Below are 20,221 nucleotides of genomic sequence, written 5' to 3'. Positions count from 1 at the left end.
GATAGTTGGAGGAAGCAATCTGAGAATGGTATTGGTATCCTGGATAAAAGGGAAGCATTGAGGGTTTTTTAGGCAAATTCAGAACTGAGAGTCTTTTTTAGAGACCATGCTGGTCTGTGTGTCCTGGTAGCATCTGTCCAAAAGTTTGGTTGCTTGTAGCCAAAGCGATCAGTGGAGATGTTTCTTTTAGAAGCAGCTAACTATAATTATCTATATGTGTTGTTATCTTGGACGCAGTGTAATCTATGTATGAAGCCATACTGTGAACTCATCTGAAAATGGATGTGAATCATCTGAAAAGAGAATGAACTGAAGCACTGCTTTTGTTTACTGCTGACATTGTCTAATATCTCTACAGTTGAGTGTTCAGTAGAATCTGGGCTTTTTTTCTTGACATTAGATTTACAAATAGTTGAAGACTGGACTGTCTGAAAACCTCTCTATGTCCAAGCATGATACAGTTGTGTTTTAATTAGAAGAGGTGATTAAACTGATGCTTTTTTAATTATGAAATCTTGTTGTGTTACTATGTGTATAATTTAATTAGTTTTTGAATGAAGTCTGCATTCTTTTTTCTAAATAGGAATCTTTAATTGGAAACCACCTTTTTTATTTCAAAGCTTTACATTAAATATAAGATAGAGACTTTAAATACATAGACAATGTACTTTCCATGTTAATAAAAATATGCTCCTTTATAGAATCACAGAATCATTTTGTTGGAAAAGACCTTTAAGATGATTGAGTCCAACCATAACCTATCCACTGCTAAATAATATATACTATATGATACATACTATATATTACATGCTAATACAGTACAGGTGTGTTCCCAGTCTAGCCTAAAGTGTTTAGTTATCATTTACAATTTAAATGTGCCCTTTCATTTTTAGCACAACCTCAACGTTTGCCTCCGCCAAATGCTTCAGCACTGGAAAGGGGTGAGGAAGAAAGTGGCAAAATCCAAAATGGCCATGTGGGTCTGAGTAATGGAAGTGGAATTCACAATGGGGTCAAGCACCTGCCTGCAGACAACAGAAAACTTTCGGCTCCTGTTTCAGAAAAAATGCACAGAAAAATTCAGTCCACTTTGTCTGTCAACAGCAACAGCAGCAAGAAGAGTAAAATAAGCTCTGCATTTTCTCAAAAGCCAGGTACTTCACCTGAAGGTAAGCAGAAATTCTTCTTAAAAAAACCCAAACTGAATAAAGACTAGCCAAACCCCATTCTCACTGATAATTACACAATCAACTGAAAATAATTGAAGAGCATGACTCATGCTCCAGAAGCAAATAGAAATCATTATGATAAAACACAAGTTACTTCCCCAAAGGAAAATATTAAGTATTTGAAGAAAATTGAAGCAATGGGAGATTTCTTGCTTTCAAACATTTGGCCAATACAGTCTGATAATGTTTTAGTCACTCTAGTTAGTATCCTGAACTGCTAGAAACTCTTAACTTCATCACATATACACCAGAAAAAAGTGTTAAAGCACTAGTTCAAAGCGTGGTAAATACTTAAATCCAGTAGTAGCAGGCTTCATGTAGACAGAGTTTGCTTTTGAAAAATGTTCTTTTAGCAGATATTATGACTAGCCATGACATCTGAACCCTAGGGAATAAAATTTGGACCTGTGCCTCAGTGTTTAATGTGCCTTATGCTATATTTTGGCTGTAAATAATTTGCATGAAAAAGCCTTCTACTCACTATGTGCTTCTTAAATAAGAAAAAGTAAATAATTTCCTTTACGTCTTAGCTCTGTATGTGTGTTTTCACTGCTTGCAAATATGCTAATGGTCCCAAAGTTCCCAAGGGTCTTCTCAATCCAGTGCCTCCCAATTAGCACTAATATACTCAATGAGTTTTGCTTCTGCACGTTACAAGGAGGGTGCAGAGGCTTTATAAATTTTATTGGTTTGAGGCAGGTGTAGATGTGACTGGTTAGAAAAACTCTGTGGGGGTGGGTACAGACAGAGATCCTTAGAGAAATAGGAAACGGCACTGTTCAGTGAAATGGGGAGGATTCTCAGCCAAGATGAAAGGAAGAGGGATCAGAAAGACTGCACGTAGTGGCCTGAATGAAGCCTCCTGATGTCAGTGGAGTGACTTCTCTTGACTTCAGCTACTTCAGTCAACCCTACTGAGTGAATCTGTGTAGTAATATCAAGTGAAACAAAGTGGCCAGGGAGAAGAAATACAGTGTGTGCTCAGAAGGAAGAAAAGTGAAAATTCTGGCCATCAAGCTGAGTTTAGGCTATAGAAATGAGAAAATATTTTCCACTTTTTCTATCTCCCAAAAGCTACATTCTTCTTGTTTCTTCTTAAAAAGCAATGTGAGAATATTTCTGGAGCACCACACCTATTTGTAATGCAATATAAGTCCAGGTCTGCTAGTTACTTTGCTCTAGAACATCTTATCTATTAACAGAAGAAAAAATCTGGTAGTGCTTGAAGCAGGGTAGTATCAAGAAACATGCAGGCTTCCCAAATCCATCCTGCACAGGAGTGTATCTGGGATTATACTTATTTAAGAGGTTAGCAAATGCAGCATGCTGCATTGTGTACTACAGGCTTCACTATGTACTAGAAAGATAAATGAAGTCCAGTGTTATTATACCCAGGATACTGCATCTTCCCATGAAGAAGGTAGGTACTGCTCCTGTTGGTCTCCAAACTGGACAGCCCTAATGCATGCTATAAAGACTCCAGTACCCAACCCCACCAAAATCCCCCCAGCATAGTTAACAACTCTTTTATTAATTTTTCAAGCTGCAAACTCCACTTGCGCTGTAGATCTCATCTTGTGAGCTTTCGGAATTGAAGTTGCCCTGGAAGTGCTTAAAAAGTGACAGACATTTTGGTAGCAGTAGTATAGAAGCTTTAAAATTGTTTTTTTACATGAGCCTGTAGCCTATGGAGTCATGTCAGCATTCCAGAATATGCTGTTTAGAAACACCTTCACATCCAGTGAAGCTTAGGAGGGTGTGAGTGCACTCACCAGCTCTGCTTTTCCTCTGCATCTATTATTAATCCATATTGTCCCTGAAGAAATCTTACTCAGCTCCCTAACTTGCACTACAAAAAACACCAAAGGAATTATGAAATAGTAGGAGTGTCTCTCATAATAAACTGTTTTTAAATGCTGTTTCAGTTCTAAAGCTTTTTCAAAGGGTCTGGATGGCTTTCAGTGCATATTGGGAATAAAATACTTTTTTATTCAAAGAAATTTTAATAATATTTTAAATTGTTTATGTCAGAGGTGGTCACAGTTCTTCCAAAACTGTGATTGGTAGACCACTAGCAAAGAGCATTGTCATCCTCTTGCACCTGTTATGTGCAGGGAAACCTGAAAAAGCAATCGTAAATGAGTAAAAAGGAAGCAGTCTAGCTGCTGGTTTTGGAAGCAGTGGTACCTGTCCAAAGCAACTTGAAGAGGAGAGGGGTTCTAAAGGAGGCAGCAATGAGACAGCTGAACAGTAAATCTAGATGTTAGGAAATAAAGAAGAAGGGTAACTGAATACAGACATATGTGTATCAGAATAGCGGAAGGTAAGTAATAATGACATGTGGAGAGTTGGAAGAAGGAACTGAGCAGTGGGAGGGTCAGAAGAGGAATTTAATGAAGAGGGCAAAAGGGGCAAAATGAAGTAAGTGCTAATTATTTTGTAAAAACCAAACCAAGTTTCCATGCAGAAGATTATGCTTGTATCAGAAATAATGTGGCCGGCAGGATTAGGGAAATGATTGTCCCCCTGTACTTGGCACTGTTGAGACATCCCCTCAAATACTGTGTTCAGTTTTGGGCCCCTCACTGCAAGAAAGACATTGAGGTGCTCGAGCATTTCCAGAGAAGGGCAACAAAGCTGGTGAAGGGTCTGGAGCACAAGTCTGAAGAGGAGTGGCTGAGAGACTTGGAGTTGTTTAGTCTGAAGAAAAAGGAGGCTGAGGGGAGACCTTATCCCTCCACAACTCCCTGAAAGGAGGTTCTAGCGAGGTGGGCGTTGGTCTCTTCTCCCAAGTAACAAGTGATGGAACAAGAGGAAATGGTATCAAGTTGTGGCAGGGGAGGTTTAGATTGTATATTAGGAAAAAATTTTTCACCGAAAGGGTTGTCAGGCATTTGAACAGGCTGCCCAGGTGGCACTTAGGAACATGGTTTAGTGGTGGACTTGGCAGTGCTAGATTAGCAATTGGACTTGATGATCTTAAAGTTCTTTTCCAACCAGAAAGAATAAATGAAGTACAATGTTATTATACCCAGGATACTGCATCTTCCAGATTCTATGAATCTGTGGTTCTATGAAGCTTGATATGATGCATTTTTTTAATCAAAGTATTTACAAAAAGTTAATGATGGAAAGAGGAAATGCAAGATTTAATTCCGTTTTGAAATGCAGCACTCACTTCTGATCAAATTTCTGTGACCTCACAAGTTACTATGTTTGGCAGGGTAGTTCCCACAAGTTCAGTAACTTGTGATAATTTGAGTTTAGGGTGGTACTTCACATATTCAAAAGCTTGATTGCTGTATTCATTTGGAAATGGTAGCCTGTTCAACTATGGTGAGCAGATCGTGAGCCTGTGTCCTGTATGTACGGTGAGATCTTCACTTCATTCCTTCCCAGGCTTTCTAAACCAAAGAGGCACTAGAAGGAGAAGGCATCTTCTTTCCAATGATTTTATTTCAAGATAGATCTTATGAAGTGTGGTAAGGTTAGATGCAGGAGTGAAGTAGATAAGAAAGGCTACAAAGTAGGGGTAAGGCTCTGGGGAAGGTTATGCAATGTAGGCTTGCTGCCAAATTTAAGTTACCTTTCATGCTTTTTGAGAAGCAAAGCCTGAAGCAACCTTCCTCAACCTTCTTGGCTGTGTATCTTGTGCTACTGAGTTTAGAGATGCAGTGAACTATCTCACCCAATGTGGGTTTTAAAAAAAAAAAAAGAAATGTTTGAAGTTTAACATTTCAGGGTGCATTTGAATGAGACTTTTTTTTCCTCTTTTTTTTTTTTAGTATAATGCAACTTCATCTGTTCTAGATGTTGAATCCAAGCCTGGAGTTGGTGGGCACTATTTAACTCACACTGCTGACTGTGTTAATTTATTAGAGTATTCAAAGTGATATTGGTGGCTTAACTGAAGACAAAGCAAGTCCACCAAATACCCTTTGAGTTAAGCCAGGGTCTTAAGAACCACTGGGTGCATACATGTGTAAAGGACTGAGTAGTTAGCAGGGTAGCAGACCTCTGTTTGAAGTAGGCGCATCTTACTTTGGTTTATATAACTTTGTATAAACTGAAAAATAGTATTCAGTCAACTTTACTTTCCTTTTGGGCATATGATTTTGCTCTTAATTGCCATAAAAGCAACAGTAAGTTTTCTTATATATACTGTTCTGTCATTGGATTGGTATTATTTACTGAAATTTGGTATGAGTGTGCATTACACCTTGAATAGTCTAACAATGCAGAAATAGTACTGGCCACCTCTCTGACTTTTTTTTTTAATTTTTTTTTAAACATACATACACTTCTGAAATGCATCATATAGTTTCATTTAATCAGCTATTAACTTCGTATCCTGCAAATCTTGCTACCTGGGCCAAAATTTCCATTGTTATATTTTAGAAATTGATTAAAAGTGGATTTGGGTCTAAGCATGAAGCGCTAAACAGTTGTTTTTTTCTTTGACAAGATGGTTTCAGAATGCAGTTGTCAGTCAGCCAATGGGCAAATCATGTTATCATATGGTAAAACCTGTGATTTTTGAAAAGGCAGTTTGAAGAGTGATGTGGTTTAGGCATGGTTTATATTTTTATTTGCAGAGAAGTCTTGGGAGGTGATACATGCATTGTCTAACAGGAATGAGTAGAAAAGAGGGCCTGTAACAAAAAAAGATCTTTCTACAGCATCCATTTTGTGAGGTCATGGTCCAGCTAGCATCTAACTAGTATCACTATTTGCAGAGATGAGCAATGGCAATGAAAGCTTCATGTTCTAAGGAAGCCTTAGGTATTGTAAATTGGCATATTTCTTAGTAGATCTGTGTTTGAACTGGATCATTTGACTCCTGAGGTTATGTCTGCATCAAGAGTTCAGACTGTAAGCTTTGGTGAAAGTTTCCATATGTTTTGCAGTGTAATTTGCCTGTTCAGGCAAATTTTAATCTTGATCAATAGAGATAATCATTTCCTATTTTAAAATTCTGAAAAATATGAAATGTATTATGATTCACAGCTCTATTTTCCCCCATCTAAATAAATGTAGCTCTGTTATCCGGGGATAACGATACTCCATGGTACAGTTCAGGCTGTTCTTTCTGCTGGTGTGATGGCTTGTTAAGTTTATGCCCCTGCTCTGTGCAGTGCACACCATTAAGAAACTTGTGCGGAGTGGTTTCTCGTTGGCTGGCTGTGCTGCTCTGGCCATGGGCTGTCTCCACCGTCAGCACCGCCTGTTCACCCCTGCCGGCCGGCAGGATGCCTGTAGCACCTGCTGGGGCTTCTGTTCAGGGCTCCGCGGGGGCCCAGAGTAAACCCCCGCTGAGGACCTCAGCTGCCACTTTGATTGCGGTTTTGCCCTTTTTGATTCTCACTGTGAGACAGCAGAGCGCCTGGAGATTTGTTTTGAGTTGTCTGAACTCAGTGAAAATAGTTAGTAAGAAGCAGACCAAGGTCACCAACCTGTAAGTGAGCTTATTTACTATTGCAGACATGAAAACCTTTTCTCATATGTGACCTGCCTGCTTAGTATGAAAGCTGATTGGGTCAGTGTGTGACAGGTTAGTGTCAGGCATTACAAAAGCAGCACAGATCAGCCTACGCCTGTGTTTCTCTGTACGTTTTTCAGTTTAACTGCTGCATCCCTTGTACAGTTTTGATGGTCGATAGTTCTCTTAAAACTCCATTTCTTAAGTAGAGGTGCATCTTTTCATAGAAATGCAGAGGAGGTGATAAAAGGGAAATTGAAATAAAATTCAATTCAGTAATTTAAAGGAATTGGATGTCAGGATAGTATCTGTATGCAAAGAATTTAGAAGTAAAAAGTGGTGTACACTTGCAGATGTTTAAAGACATGGACAAAAATTAAAGTTGTTTTATTGTTGATATTGTTTCTTTTCCTTAAATGAGCATAGCTGTTACAGCTGGGATAAGGTATAAAGTAGAGCCCTCTGGGCTTTGAATAACAGTGTGTAAAGAGTTTTAAGGGATTTTAGGCTATTTCTTGTCTGGTTATTGTCTGTGGTAACATTTATAACCCCATTAAAGTAGATGTTACAGGTACTGTATACACTCTGGTTAAATCAGCACAAAGTAGCTGGATGTGTTTGTATGATATAAGCAGCAAAAAATTGAATGAGTTGGTTGGGTTTCTGTTTACCTTGATATTGTTTAAGTTTTGATGAAGTTTCCTAACAGATCTGTAACTTTTGGGGGTGTGCCAAAGGACTAAGGAAACAGCTTTACTTACATTGGTTTTTAAAAAGCTGCATGGGATGACCTTTTTAACTTCAGGTCTACCTTTCATCACAGGCAAAATGAAAGGATAATTGAAGATAAGCTTGAGTGTCTGAAAGCTCATCTTTTTTCCTCAACTGTGAGTTGGTCTAATGAAATATACTATCGCTGCCTACAAACTAAGTCTATTGTAATTTATGCGATTCAGCATAGCTTTTGGGAGCTATGTTTGTGTCAACAAATGTGATACTGTGCTTTGATGAAATAAAATGCATTTGATAAAGGATTTAAAGGAGTTGTACTGTTTTGGGGGGTTTTTTGTATAAAGTATACTTCTGTGCAGTGTTTGACACCCCACATCCTCATTTTTGTATAATACTGATCTGTCGTGCAGCATTTCTCCATTAATAAGATAAAAGTGTAATAGAAGAATTGTAAAGCAATGGAAATTTGAGACTGGTGAGGTGTAGTGTGGAAGTCTTAAGGAAAAGCTTATCTTCATTAATGGTGGGCTTATGTAATGAGACATAAACTAATTTCTTTCTCTGTGAAAATATTTAGTGAAAACTTAAACCCCAAGAAACTTGGGAGTCAACTGCTATCAACAGTGTTGCATCATGAACACCAAGGCAGATGGAATTTGGTCCTTGATAGGGGCATACCCCTAATTCTTAATTTCATTAGTATATCTAATAGGAAAGGAAAAATGAAAAAACTCTAATTCTTAAAGAGCAGCAAAAAAAAAGTAAAGAAATAGATAATTTTAAGCTAGTCTCTTTTACAGTAATACAGTATCATAACCAATATTGCCATATTATTTCTTTATAAGGAAATACTAAAATATATTCAGTGTTTCCAGAAAACATGTCAGACATTAAGATAATAGAATTATTCCCTCCCCAAAAAAATTCTTCTCAAATATATAAATTAAGTTTAGTTCCAAATGGAAACAGTGTTCTGCTACTCACTCATCTGCAAAAACTATTGGGATTTTGATGTGGTAAGGTCAAAGAGCAGAAGTTAAGTATAGTCTTTATTCTTTACATGTTAAAATAGTTTTGAAATTTAAAATAATCTGTAATTTAAAATAGTCTCTTTGGTCTTGGAAGCAGGAAAGAATTATTAGGGAGTCTTGTGCAAGCAGTGAAATATATTTTAGTGGTCTCCAACATGGAAATGGAAAACCTGAGGTCATCTCTTTTGGAGTGAACTTTACGTAGGATCTTCTTTGGATTCCACTGATCGTGATACACTGCAACCCCAAAGGAAGTGGTTTTTAGCTGTATAATTTTTTTTTATGGAACTGTCAGGTAGGAGTATGGGTATGGGAGAAGGATGTGTGAGTTTTGTGTAGCATGTAGGTTTGTTATCACTACAAAAAACCACGGTGACTGTGTCTTTTCCTTGTAATCACATCCGTAGATAAGAACTAGGAGTCATACATGGAAGAAATTATTCTTCCACCCATTTATTTTAACGAAATGTATTACACACATTTAGAGTCATGATTCTGAATTCAGCAGGTTAGATAGGACTAGGTAACAGCATGCTTTGTCATGTGTTAAATAATTACTACCTGGGTAGCTATTAAAAGTCAATAACATGAAGAATATAAAAGCATGATTATTTCAGGTTTGTCCTTGAAATGTGGATCAAAGTTTATGTTCGTTGTACAGATGAGTCATTGAAAGAATGAAGAGAGCAGTAAAGGGTATCTCTACTTTATATTAAGTGCTAGTGTAGGTTAAGTGAAATTGTTATAGAAAGGTTTTCCGAATAGAAAATGAGTTTTGCAGTCCAGGCAGAAGAAAATAAAATTAAGCAGTAGGTAAATAAAACCTTTTAGTGTTTTAATCAGTAAAGAGGAGATGAAAAGAAAGACCTTTCACCAAGTTTCCATTGCAGCAATAATGGCCACAATTTCTTTCTCTGTCTTGGACCATTTTTGATAGCTTTTACCTTTGAAATACCTTTATTTAAATCAACACAGCCTCTCCTTGTAAGTACTGACTTAGTGTTTCTTTGGACTGGGAGGGAGAAGTTTTTTTGTGTTTCCAGAAAGTGCTTTCCGAGTGCAGTCTCTTTTGTTTAGCCTGTGAACTCTATCTCTTGCCATCGATAAACATGTATATTAATTTCTGTGAGTGTTTATTTCTCTCCCTGCAATTTTACATATCCCTGCATGAAGCAGGCAAGATTTGTTTGAGCATCTTACTTTCAATGTGGATACACATAAAGTTTTATTATTGTGTTTTGTATACATTTGTAGAACAAATTTTGTTGTGGTATTAGCTACTTTCAGCTGTATTTTAAAGATGCAAAATAATAAAAACCTCAGTTTCTCAAATATGAACACTTCTTAAACACAGCTCTTGGCTTCTTTATCTTTTTCCTTCATATTAAAAGAAAATCTAAAAGGAGATTGTACCTGAACAAATTTAACACCATCTCCATGACAACCAGCTAATTAATCACTATTGGTCTGGCTTTGGTCCTCTTCAGTGAGCTGATACTCCCCAGCTTTATTTCACATATCTTCTGGGTTTTCTATGAAGGTCATTTATTTAGTGACAGTATTTCTTTGGCAAAAGCAGTCATTTAATACAAGCAACAACGTTCTTTAAAAACAGCTCAATCTTACTTTTGGTTTCCCCTCAGTTTTGCTTCCTGCACACAAGTAGGGAGTTTTTGAGATTATTTTTTTTCCTTCTTGCTTTTCCTGATATTTCCATTTTTTCTTTTGGGCATAAGTGTTCCTTATGTGTATTATGACTGTGACCAAATTGCAGTACAGGTATTCCCAAGCTAAGTTTGGATCTAAATAGCGCAGTAAGTAGAACAAATCTGTCCCCAGTGTGATGTTTAGATTGGGCTGAGAGCTCAGGGAGTTACCTTACTTCTTGGGACAGTTTCCAACCTGGAAACTGTAAGAATGTAAGGGCTGTACTTAGTGAGACCAAGTGCCCAATATCCTGTCTTTCAAACCAGCCTCTCATAGCAGATGCATGTGACAGATTGTAGGGACAGGGAAAGGATGAGATGGTACCCCAGAACATTTTCCCAATCTTCAGCTGTCTGTGGCTAAAGGAGTTTCATGCTTACAAGCATTAAAAAGAAGAGTGAAAGCTGAGGCTAGGAAAGAACAATATTTTGTGGCCTGAATATTTCTTGTATTTTTAAGTTTTAATTTTCTTTCTGGACTGAGTGTTCACTGCCTCTTAGAAATTATATACGCATTATATATGTTATGTGCTTACTATGGGGGAAAGAATGAAAACAACTGAATATATCCTGCAGTCTCCTTTTCACTGGTGTATGTTTAGTTTTAACCTTCCTCTTTGCCTGTCATGTCTCATGGATGTATCAATTGTGTGAAGCTATTCTCTATATATACTCTTTGGGTGCCACATTTTTTGTTGACAGGGATACCTCCTCAATTACCTCATGTAATTTAGCAGTACTTAAGAGAGATGAATATTGGTGCTCAGGTGTAGTTACGAAGTCTATTGAAGATTAAAGTAGTATATTAAAAGCATTGCCAAGAGATTTGTATAGAAAAGCAATAGAAAAATCTTTTTTTTGACTGAATATTTTATATAGTGTTGAAAGTACAGAAATATGTGTAGCGTGCTGTTATGCTGGGTTTAAAGTGTGCATAAAACAGTAAAGAAAGCAAAAATGATATGGCAACTCCCTTATTTTCTTCATAAGTATTAAGCCAAAAAAGCAAGTTCAGAAGGGCAAGATGGACTGGGAGAGGCTGGAAATAGTTTTTGTTTCCTTCATAAGCTGCTTTAATTTTTTTTTTAATCACTTGTTGGTCTGCTGAAAGAAATTATGACTGAAGATATTGGATACAGATATTTTACATAATAAATGACTAGAAAAATGGATCTAAGCAGATGTTTAGTGCTTGGGATTTGAATGAAGTGAGGTGGGGTAAGGAAATTTGCACCAAAACCAGTATTTAATTGGGCACAAGTTAGGCTGCAAAAATAACCTTGAAGATGGGAAACATGTTCTTTGTGGGGTTAAATTATTCTGAATCATTGTCTTTCAGCTACTTAATTGACATTGTGATATATCTGGATTTAGAATAACATATTAATGATTTGGGCTTTTTCTTTCTTTTTTTTTTTTGTTTGTTTTGTTTGTTCATACATGACATGCTACTGAACTGGTACATACGAAGATTGCTGTGTTCACTGTATCCTGGCTTGCTTGTTCTGTGAATTTCTCACCCTCTGTAACATTGTTCTGGGACAAGCATCCTGTGGCATCTGCACGTCGGAGGCCTGCTGCTGCTGCTGTGGGGATGAGATGGGGGATGACTGTAACTGCCCCTGTGATATGGACTGTGGCATAATGGACGCGTGTTGTGAATCTTCAGATTGCTTGGAGATCTGCATGGAATGCTGTGGGATCTGCTTCCCATCCTGAAATATTTATCTCTTTTTATTTTATTCTCTATAAAACTGGAGAGCTGTTCTTTAAATATATTTGAAGAAAGACAAAGTAGGATTTTCACACAACTAACTGGTGTTGCACTGCTAATTCCCTATATAAGATTATTTTTTTTAAAAGCGATCCTCAGATCTGTATTCTAACACAACTTGTATAGTTTTGTATGTGAAACTCAAGCTACATTCCAGGTTCCTTTTGGCTTTGCAAATGGAAGGCTTTATTGAAACTGAATTATAGGCCTGATACCTCAGGCTGTGCGAGGGCAAAAGTGCCATTTGAACTGAATGATACGTTTTGGTTGGAGGAGAGACAACAGGGCAAAGTGTTTGCCTTTACCTGCTTTAATGTTTAAATGCCTGAGTGCCTCCATGCATAACATGCCTTTACAGACATTCTGGAAAGCAAAATGTCTTTATTTCAATGTCTTTGGGTTGCAAGCAACTTTGCATTATTATTTTAAACTTAATTCAAGTCAGCACCAGGGAACTACTGTTGGTTTTGCTACAGTGATCACATTGGCAGTATTTTTTTTCTTAATATCTCATTGGTTTCAGTAGGATTTCTGGTGTTTTACATTGTCAGGAATGATACTACAGGAAGATCTGACAAACTAAAGTCAATGTAAGTTTTGCCATGGACTAGAGTACGAAGATTTCATTTTTATCAATCAAGACAGAATAGAGAACTTACATTTTACTTCAATACTAAAACTACTTGAAATGCTTCCTTTTTGAAAGAGACTTTGAAAATCTGTATAGTCATGAAATATATCCATAGACTAACAGACTAACTAATAGACTAACAAATCTTCAAAATTTGGCTATAAAAGGGAAATTATCAGAAGTTAACTCAAGAATCTAAACCTGTACATTATTGACCCTGTCAGTGCTTGTGGTTTTACAGCCAGTATCATGTTAACTTAGTATTTTTTTCTTCATTGTGTGAAAAAGATCAACAGAGGATGGCAGAATTCAAACAGGACATAAAGACCAAATTAAAACTGACTTGATTGAGGAATTCTGTCATTGAATGCAAAATGTTAATGCAAAAATGTTTGTTCTCAGATACATTTTAAGGTTAAAATAGCACATTTTAAAAATGTATGATATCCTTTAAAAATGAAAGGATTGCAATTTAAAGTGTTTTAAAAATACAGTTAGGATCCAGTGGACAACTTTTTTCCCTATTATACCATGAAGATTTTGTGGGAAATAACTCTCTTTGTCATTTCAATTGTGACATTAATTTGGTCCAACACATAAAGAGGTTTATGGCATTCTCAGATTTAGGGAATAATGGAACCCATTTTCTTTACCATCTGCTAGTTTCTCCCTTCCATATCTGTAGCTTGCTAACTTTTCTGTGTAGACCAACTACACATCTTGATATTGCATTCTTAAACTTTCCTACCTACACTCCAGATTTCCTATTTGTAGATTGTTGGATCTCATAAATTTAGGCCTTGTTACAGAGTCATCAATACCCACTAGCATATTTCTGTTGAGTGAATTGACCACAAAAGTCTCTTTCCGCTGTAGTGAATTCAGTCTATGCAGATGTGACAAGCTAAAGATCACAGGAGTGTGAAGCTAAGTCAACAAATGGTCTGATATTAATGAAAGCTTCTCCCTGTGAACACTAACTAGTAGTGCCTACTACTGCAAGTTATCACTGAAAGTAACATAGCCGAATCCTCAACTATACTAGGAAGCTGAGAGGTGCAAATGTTTTGCCTTAACATCTGCAATATTGTGGGGTATTCTGATGCAATGCAGATTTACTCAGAGGGTTTCTTATCTCTATTTTTGGTAGTTATTACAAGAATCGATTCTTACAATGTTTGTTTGGGGGTTTTTTTCGTATATTGGGCCAGATTCAGATCTGTGTTGCATAAACTAAGTGCATTTCCATTAATGTCAGAATTTTCCATTGGTTTAGCTCCAGCTAGAGAGCACAAAGATATTATGGTAATAGGCAAGCTAATAAGGAATCATATAGTTAAATTGATAAATTCCCTGAGCTCAGAATCAGGCCCATGGGGCTCAATTATGACTCCTAAAAGTCTGAACCACATTGGGAAGGGGGAAGAGGTGCCTTGGTTGAGTGGCAGTGCCTGGAGGCATTTTGCCTTTGTAAGGCATAATGCCTCTGGGGAAATTGGGGGCATCACAGTGTGCACTGGGACTTGATGCACCTTGGAAAAAGTCTAGACAGTGCTTCGCCCACTGTAGGCCTATGGTTGACACCGTGGTGGTCAGGACATGCTTTCTGGGGCTAGGCGGCACCATGAACTGTTTTTCCTTGTGTCCTGGTCACGGGGAGGTAAATTATGGCTGTTTCTTGTCTGATTGTGCTTTTGGGGATGGGGAAGAGAACTTCCAGTCTCCTGTCCAGCCTTGATGTCTGTGCCCTGCCAGAGCAGTTCCAGTTTTCCAGAGAAAGCTGCACATTTGCATATCAAGCTTTTAGTGAATACTGGATGTTAGTAAAAATTACTTTTACTACAGGATGATGCAGTTTAATTAAAAACTACCAGTCTATGGAGTCCTTTTTCTGTGTACAAGTTTTATCCATACATTTTGGTCAGCACAAATACTTGTTTCTGCTTATAGGAACTCAGAGGTTTTTTCTGATTTATTGAAATTTTGAAAATCTGGAAAATGTGTTTACTATTAAGCATTTATTTCCAGTACTGTTAAAATGCAAATAATACTTACAATAACTCTGGTCATGCATATATGTGTATCAACCTAACACACATGCACCACACACATATGCAGATATATTATTTCTTTTCCCACTTCATTTGTGAAATACTAGGAAGGGAAAATAGTGTTTATTAGCCTTCATAGTGACTGGAAGTATCAAAGTATTACAGACAATTGAAAAATAAAAAATTGTGTGATTTGTTTGACATTTAGATGTAATCTGCTACTGTTTGTCATAGAGATATTAGCACTTTTGTAAAATGTATCTTTGTAGCAGAGAATATTATCATGTAGTTTAAGGAATTCCTTTCTATATTTATGTTCTTAAATTCTGTTTTGTAATTTTCACTCTATAGGCAGTCTTGTAAGCACCTTGTGTAATTAAAACAAGCAGAATTAGGAGGAGTCAAATGTGAAAATATAGTTTAGATAAAATTGAAACATCAGAACTTAACTGTCTATTTTATAATAGTTGTTGTAAACCTGTACAATGTTTCAATATATAGTTCTACAAACTGACCCATTTGAACAAATGGTAACTTTCTATTTGTATTTTATATCAACTGGATGTGCTATTCTCAAACACTATTTTGAAATAAAGATCTTTATTTTGAAACTTTGGGATTTCTTCTTCTTCTGGTCTTGCCCTGTTGCTCTTCTGAATGAAAATTTCATGTCTTATTTGTGATTTTTTTTCTGTTACAGCACTTCCTGAAGGCTTTGGCCTTTGGATGATTTGCACAGAGGGTGAGCCACTGTGTGTGAGTTGTCTTACAGGTGTAGCTAAACCATCTTAGGTGCTAGAAGTGGTACTAGCATGCATCTCCAACAGTAAAAAAGCTCGTCCTTAAGAGGACAAACTAATTCCTTATTGAAATTATGTTAAAAAAGTGAAATTCCAAGAAATGTTACATTTGATCAAAATGAAAATTATTTTAATGCATCTGCAGCAGCAGTCTTCAATTTACTAAAAACTAGCTGAACAAGACAGTTCACAGTGTTGCAGTAGACACTGAGGTCTAATTACCTATGTGGCCTATGAAACAAAGGCTTACACACAGTACCACTATTTTGAAGTAAGTTGTCTTTTTGAAGTCACTTAAACACAGATAGACTGTTTCAGCTGTGATTTAAGCAAAGGAGTTTTTTCATGTTGGCTTAAGCTGAGCGTGAAGATGCTTATGCTACTTTAAAACTGCAGAAACTGCATGTCTACAGTATTTTTCACTAATTTTTCTATGTATGTTTTACATTTATTGAACATTCTACCATGTCTCTGTATATGTGGGCCCTTGGAACATCTAAAAAATTCTAATGTGCCTCCTCTGGATGTTGCAGAAGTAAGAGGTTAAAACTGACAGGAAATGTGCTTGAGCATGTACCATAAAGTCTTGCAATTGAGACTATGTGCTAAAATAATAAATGATAACTAATCAATGCACAGACTAATAGCACTATTTGAGACTTACAGTAGGTGTTCTAGCCAGTATCCACAATACAGATTTTTTCTAGAAGAAGTGGCTTCTATAAAGAAGGATCAGGAACATTTGGGAGCTTTTGGGTTGAATAATGACTCTTATTTCAGCCATAGTACTCATGTTAAGAACTGTTTGTTGAGTTTGATGAAACATTGTTTTTATAATGTTCTAAATGAGAAGCTTTTCTGAGCTGTTCACGTGATTTTTAAAATAAATGCAATATGTGCAATATTTGATGTGTGTTCTTGGAGAGCAATGACAATTGTACTGATGTATTTCCACAGCGAAGCTCCTTCTGTCAGCAGTCTTGTAACTTTCTGAAAGGAAAATATCATAGAATGAATCATATATCTGAAATCTTACTCTTGGCCCCTAAACTAAGTTAAAGATTAGAGAAAAATCTCCCTGGTATCTTCTCTCTGTCCCTCTTTCTGTCTATATGTGAGTGTGTACACCATGTGTTGGAGGACTTCAGGTAGTGTTGATGGTGACAGTAGAAGCTCTAGAATCCTGCAGGCATTAATCTTAGGTTTTTATCTCCTTTCCAACCCTTCTGCCAGTTCTTATGGCTTCCAAAGAGAGCAGGGAGACCTTAAATCAATTTTAGCATCAGGATATTGGAAGAAGTTCAATACAAATAATACCCTGCACCCACTTCCATGATATACTTGTTCACTTGAATATGAAGTTGACTGCTTGTACAAAATTCAGCCTCCTCATAAACACTTGCTTATGCTATTTACCAGTGATTTGGTGCTAGTGACATAAAAGGATGGCCCTTCTTTTCCTTTGAAGCCTCTGATATGATATTTCTACTACAATTGGAAAGAGAAATTTCTCTGAATTACCTTTCTGCAAAACAGGCAGATGTTGAGTTTGATTAGATGATTTTAATCTCTGTATGGTTTTTAGTATATCAGTTCACCTCACTTAAAAACTTAATGTAATAAAACACTACATAAAACCCTGTTGGCCTCCTTTATGTATGTATATTATACCGATTGTTAGTACATTACCATTCAATACTGATAAAAAGGGGATGTTAGATGAAAGATTGTATAGTACCTTTTATACCTTTAGTAGTATCTTACTAATTTTTATTCTGATATGCATATGCTATTTTAAGTGACGAAATACTCCACTGTAATTGAGGCTCTTTATATCATCTCAGTAGGGTATGTAATTGGTGCCCAGGCACTGTACAATTCCTCTTCAATCAGTGGTGTAGGCTTCTGCAATTTGTCTCATCTCCAAGTTGAACAAAGTCACCACACTGTGAATACATTGTACTCCGACTTGTATGTGTTTCACATTACAATCTTTTTTTCCTGCAGTGCCTACCTGTGTTTCTTTAGCTTTATTACAAGGCGGTTTGTTTGGTTTTGTTTTTGTGAGTTTTTTAAAAAATCTTTTTTTCTTCACAGAGAACAGAAAGGTCTTTTAATATGGAGGTCTAGAAAAATACTAAGATGTATGTTATATTGGAAGTTATTTCTTCATCTTTTCTGTGTTCACCGCTACATGCAATTCCTAGTTGAACAGACTTGTGAAAGTGATATCTTTGGAACTTTGGTATATATCTAAGTAACTGTAGCTCAACAGTGTTTTATATTTGAATAAGTGCAGTTCAAAACATTGATTCTGTCTTGCTCATTGAAATAAAGAACCAAAAGTTCTGTTGAGATGAACTCTGCAGAATCTTGCAAAATGCAATCTTCAAAATAGTTCTACTCACAAGAATAAGACCATTACCTTAGTTTAAAATTAATTCATTTTACAGGGGCATACTTAAATGACTAATAAACCAAGCTGGAAAAAAGAAATGTACTAAACAACATGGGTTTGCTTTCCTCCCTAGGAAATGCAGCTCCATTTGTCTGTTTCTTCATGTGAGGAGGAGACACCTTGATTACATATTTAATGTAGACTAACAGCAGTGGTTTAGAATCCAAAATAGCTTCAAGGTCATTACAAGTAGCGTGTGAAGGATAAAGGGAAACACAGTGCAAGGATTTCACCAGTGTTGACAACTGCTGTCTCTGCATCAGTAATCTGCTTTGCAACTACCAAGCTTTCATGGGGTCAAGTTTAAGAAAATTAAGGTATCCATGTCCGTAATGTTATATTTAGTCTTGTGTCTCCAGAAAGAATAATTAGACATATTTACACAATTACATTTTAGTAAACTATTATGCCAGCTTAACAGTAACATATTCTGGTAAAAGTACATTAAACAGCAATCCAAAAGTAATTTAGCTAGTGAAGGCATTATTTTCTATCTAATTATTCACAAATTAATGAATAAAATTAAATTCCAATCACTGAAAAAATGAAGCAATGGTACGAATCAGAAGTACAGATTAGGTAAAGCTATGCAATGCATAACAGAATTAAAGCTTTCTTTTATTCAAATTCAATGCTTAAAAAAAGAACAAATCCATCATCTTGAAATTTGACTTGTAGCTTGACATTAAAAATAATATGAGTAGAATTTTCAGTGGGGTAAGCACAAAACTAGTTCAAGTAGTGTCACTCTCAATTAATGTACTCAGGTGGTGTGCCCATTAAAATTCCCACTTGTGGGTTCAGCTCTCTATGCAAATGGGGTCATTACCTGGAGAATTTAATTGGGTATGACACTGGGAGTAGGAATTTTCCTTTCAAAATAAACCTACTTGCACACATTTTCACTTGAAATTTGATTGTTACATATACTTCATATTGTTTGGCTCTATAAATATTTACCAAAATTGAGAATGTCTTCACTTATTTATTTTTTTACAGGTGATTCATAATGCATCAAAATGATTTTTAAATTGTTCCATGTATTGCATATGCAAGTCTTGTTACAAAAACCTGTGGTGAAAATGTATTTTTTGGTGTTAAAATTATATTTTTACATATTTCACATCCTTTTAAAGCTGATATTAATTTTTATAGCATCTGAAAGCAGAATCGTAGTGTAGGTACATGTAAATGAAAACTAGCTATATCATACTGAACTTGTACCTCACACATTGTTTGGAAAGGACAAAAGTATACTGTGTTTCTGAGTAATACTGACTTCCCACTTTTGCTGGAAATTACTTTGCAGAATCATTTGTATAAATAAATCTCATACTGAAAGATTTTAGATCCAAAATGCATACACAAATATTGTGGATACACAGAAGTACATGGTTACAAGGAACTTCTAGAGAACTTCTAGTTTGGCAGTCTAAGCTGAAACATTGGCTAAAAATATGTTCTTGAAAATCTCCAATGAAGGGAATTTTGGACACTAGAGGTAGTTGGGCTAATGTTACAGTAGTCTTACAGACAGAAAGCTTGCTTCTAACATCCCTTTTAATCTTATTTTCATTTCTGCAAGTAAGACTGATGTATCCATCTTCTACTCCTAGTAGGTGTGTAGAACAATCACCATTCTCTTGTCATAACCTTTCATATATTAACCTTTCCTATAGTTTGTGTACTCCTGTCTAGTTTTCTCTTACCTAGTCCAAAGAAATGCAGTCCAGTTTCTTCAACCTGTCTTCTTCACTAGGACATTTGTTTCAGGCATTTAGACTGTATGAGTCAGGCTTCTCGTTTCAAAACATCACAAGACTGAGGGACCAACTTGCAAAGGGACTTTTTCTGCTAATGAGAAACACAGGTGTTGGATGGTGTATTGAGGTAAGAAATATTTTCATGTCTATAACATGCATGGATTTTTGTGGTAAGAAAATTGACAATATTTCAGTTGCACCTTGACTTCTCTGAAGGAAAGCATCCAAAGAATCAACAGGATGATCTTCTACATAAACACTTGAAAGATTCTCATGGGATTTGTAGAACACTTTTTAAAATTTCCAGGGTGGAGACCTGCAAGTGTGACTTAGCAAACAAATGGAGAAAATGAATCTATCATGTCATTAAAGCTTATCTTCATTTGTAACTTCTGTATTTTTGCTTCATCTCAACTTTTTTTCTTGCCATTTCTGGTAAGCACTCTGGTTACTAATCCAGCATCCTCCCTGTTTTCACTAAAACCTCTTGTTCAGTTCTATTGGTTCTCATTGCTTCTTTGATACCTAATACATATTTATCTATGGAAAATAAACCAAAACCCTGCT

At 36.3% G+C, this 20,221-nt stretch overlaps 1 protein-coding gene across 1 annotated transcript in view; it reads left to right on the top strand.

Annotated features, from left to right (window-relative positions):
* Positions 1-11,910, top strand: part of MDFIC (MyoD family inhibitor domain containing) — a 43,390-nt gene extending 31,480 nt beyond the window's left edge. The window contains exons 3-4 of the mRNA XM_010180875.1: positions 894-1,169; positions 11,649-11,910. Of these exons, the coding sequence (XP_010179177.1) occupies positions 894-1,169; positions 11,649-11,896 (524 nt within the window). The 3' untranslated portion in view covers positions 11,897-11,910. The remainder of the gene's footprint in view (positions 1-893; positions 1,170-11,648) is intronic.
* The last annotated feature ends 8,311 nt before the right edge of the window (positions 11,911-20,221 follow it).

This window comes from Mesitornis unicolor, unplaced genomic scaffold (genome assembly GCF_000695765.1).
Source record: "Mesitornis unicolor isolate BGI_N332 unplaced genomic scaffold, ASM69576v1 scaffold9013, whole genome shotgun sequence".
In the NCBI taxonomy this organism is placed as follows: domain Eukaryota; kingdom Metazoa; phylum Chordata; class Aves; order Mesitornithiformes; family Mesitornithidae; genus Mesitornis; species Mesitornis unicolor.
Note: the sequence above shows the minus strand (reverse complement) of the source record. Positions and strands in the feature narration are given on the sequence as shown.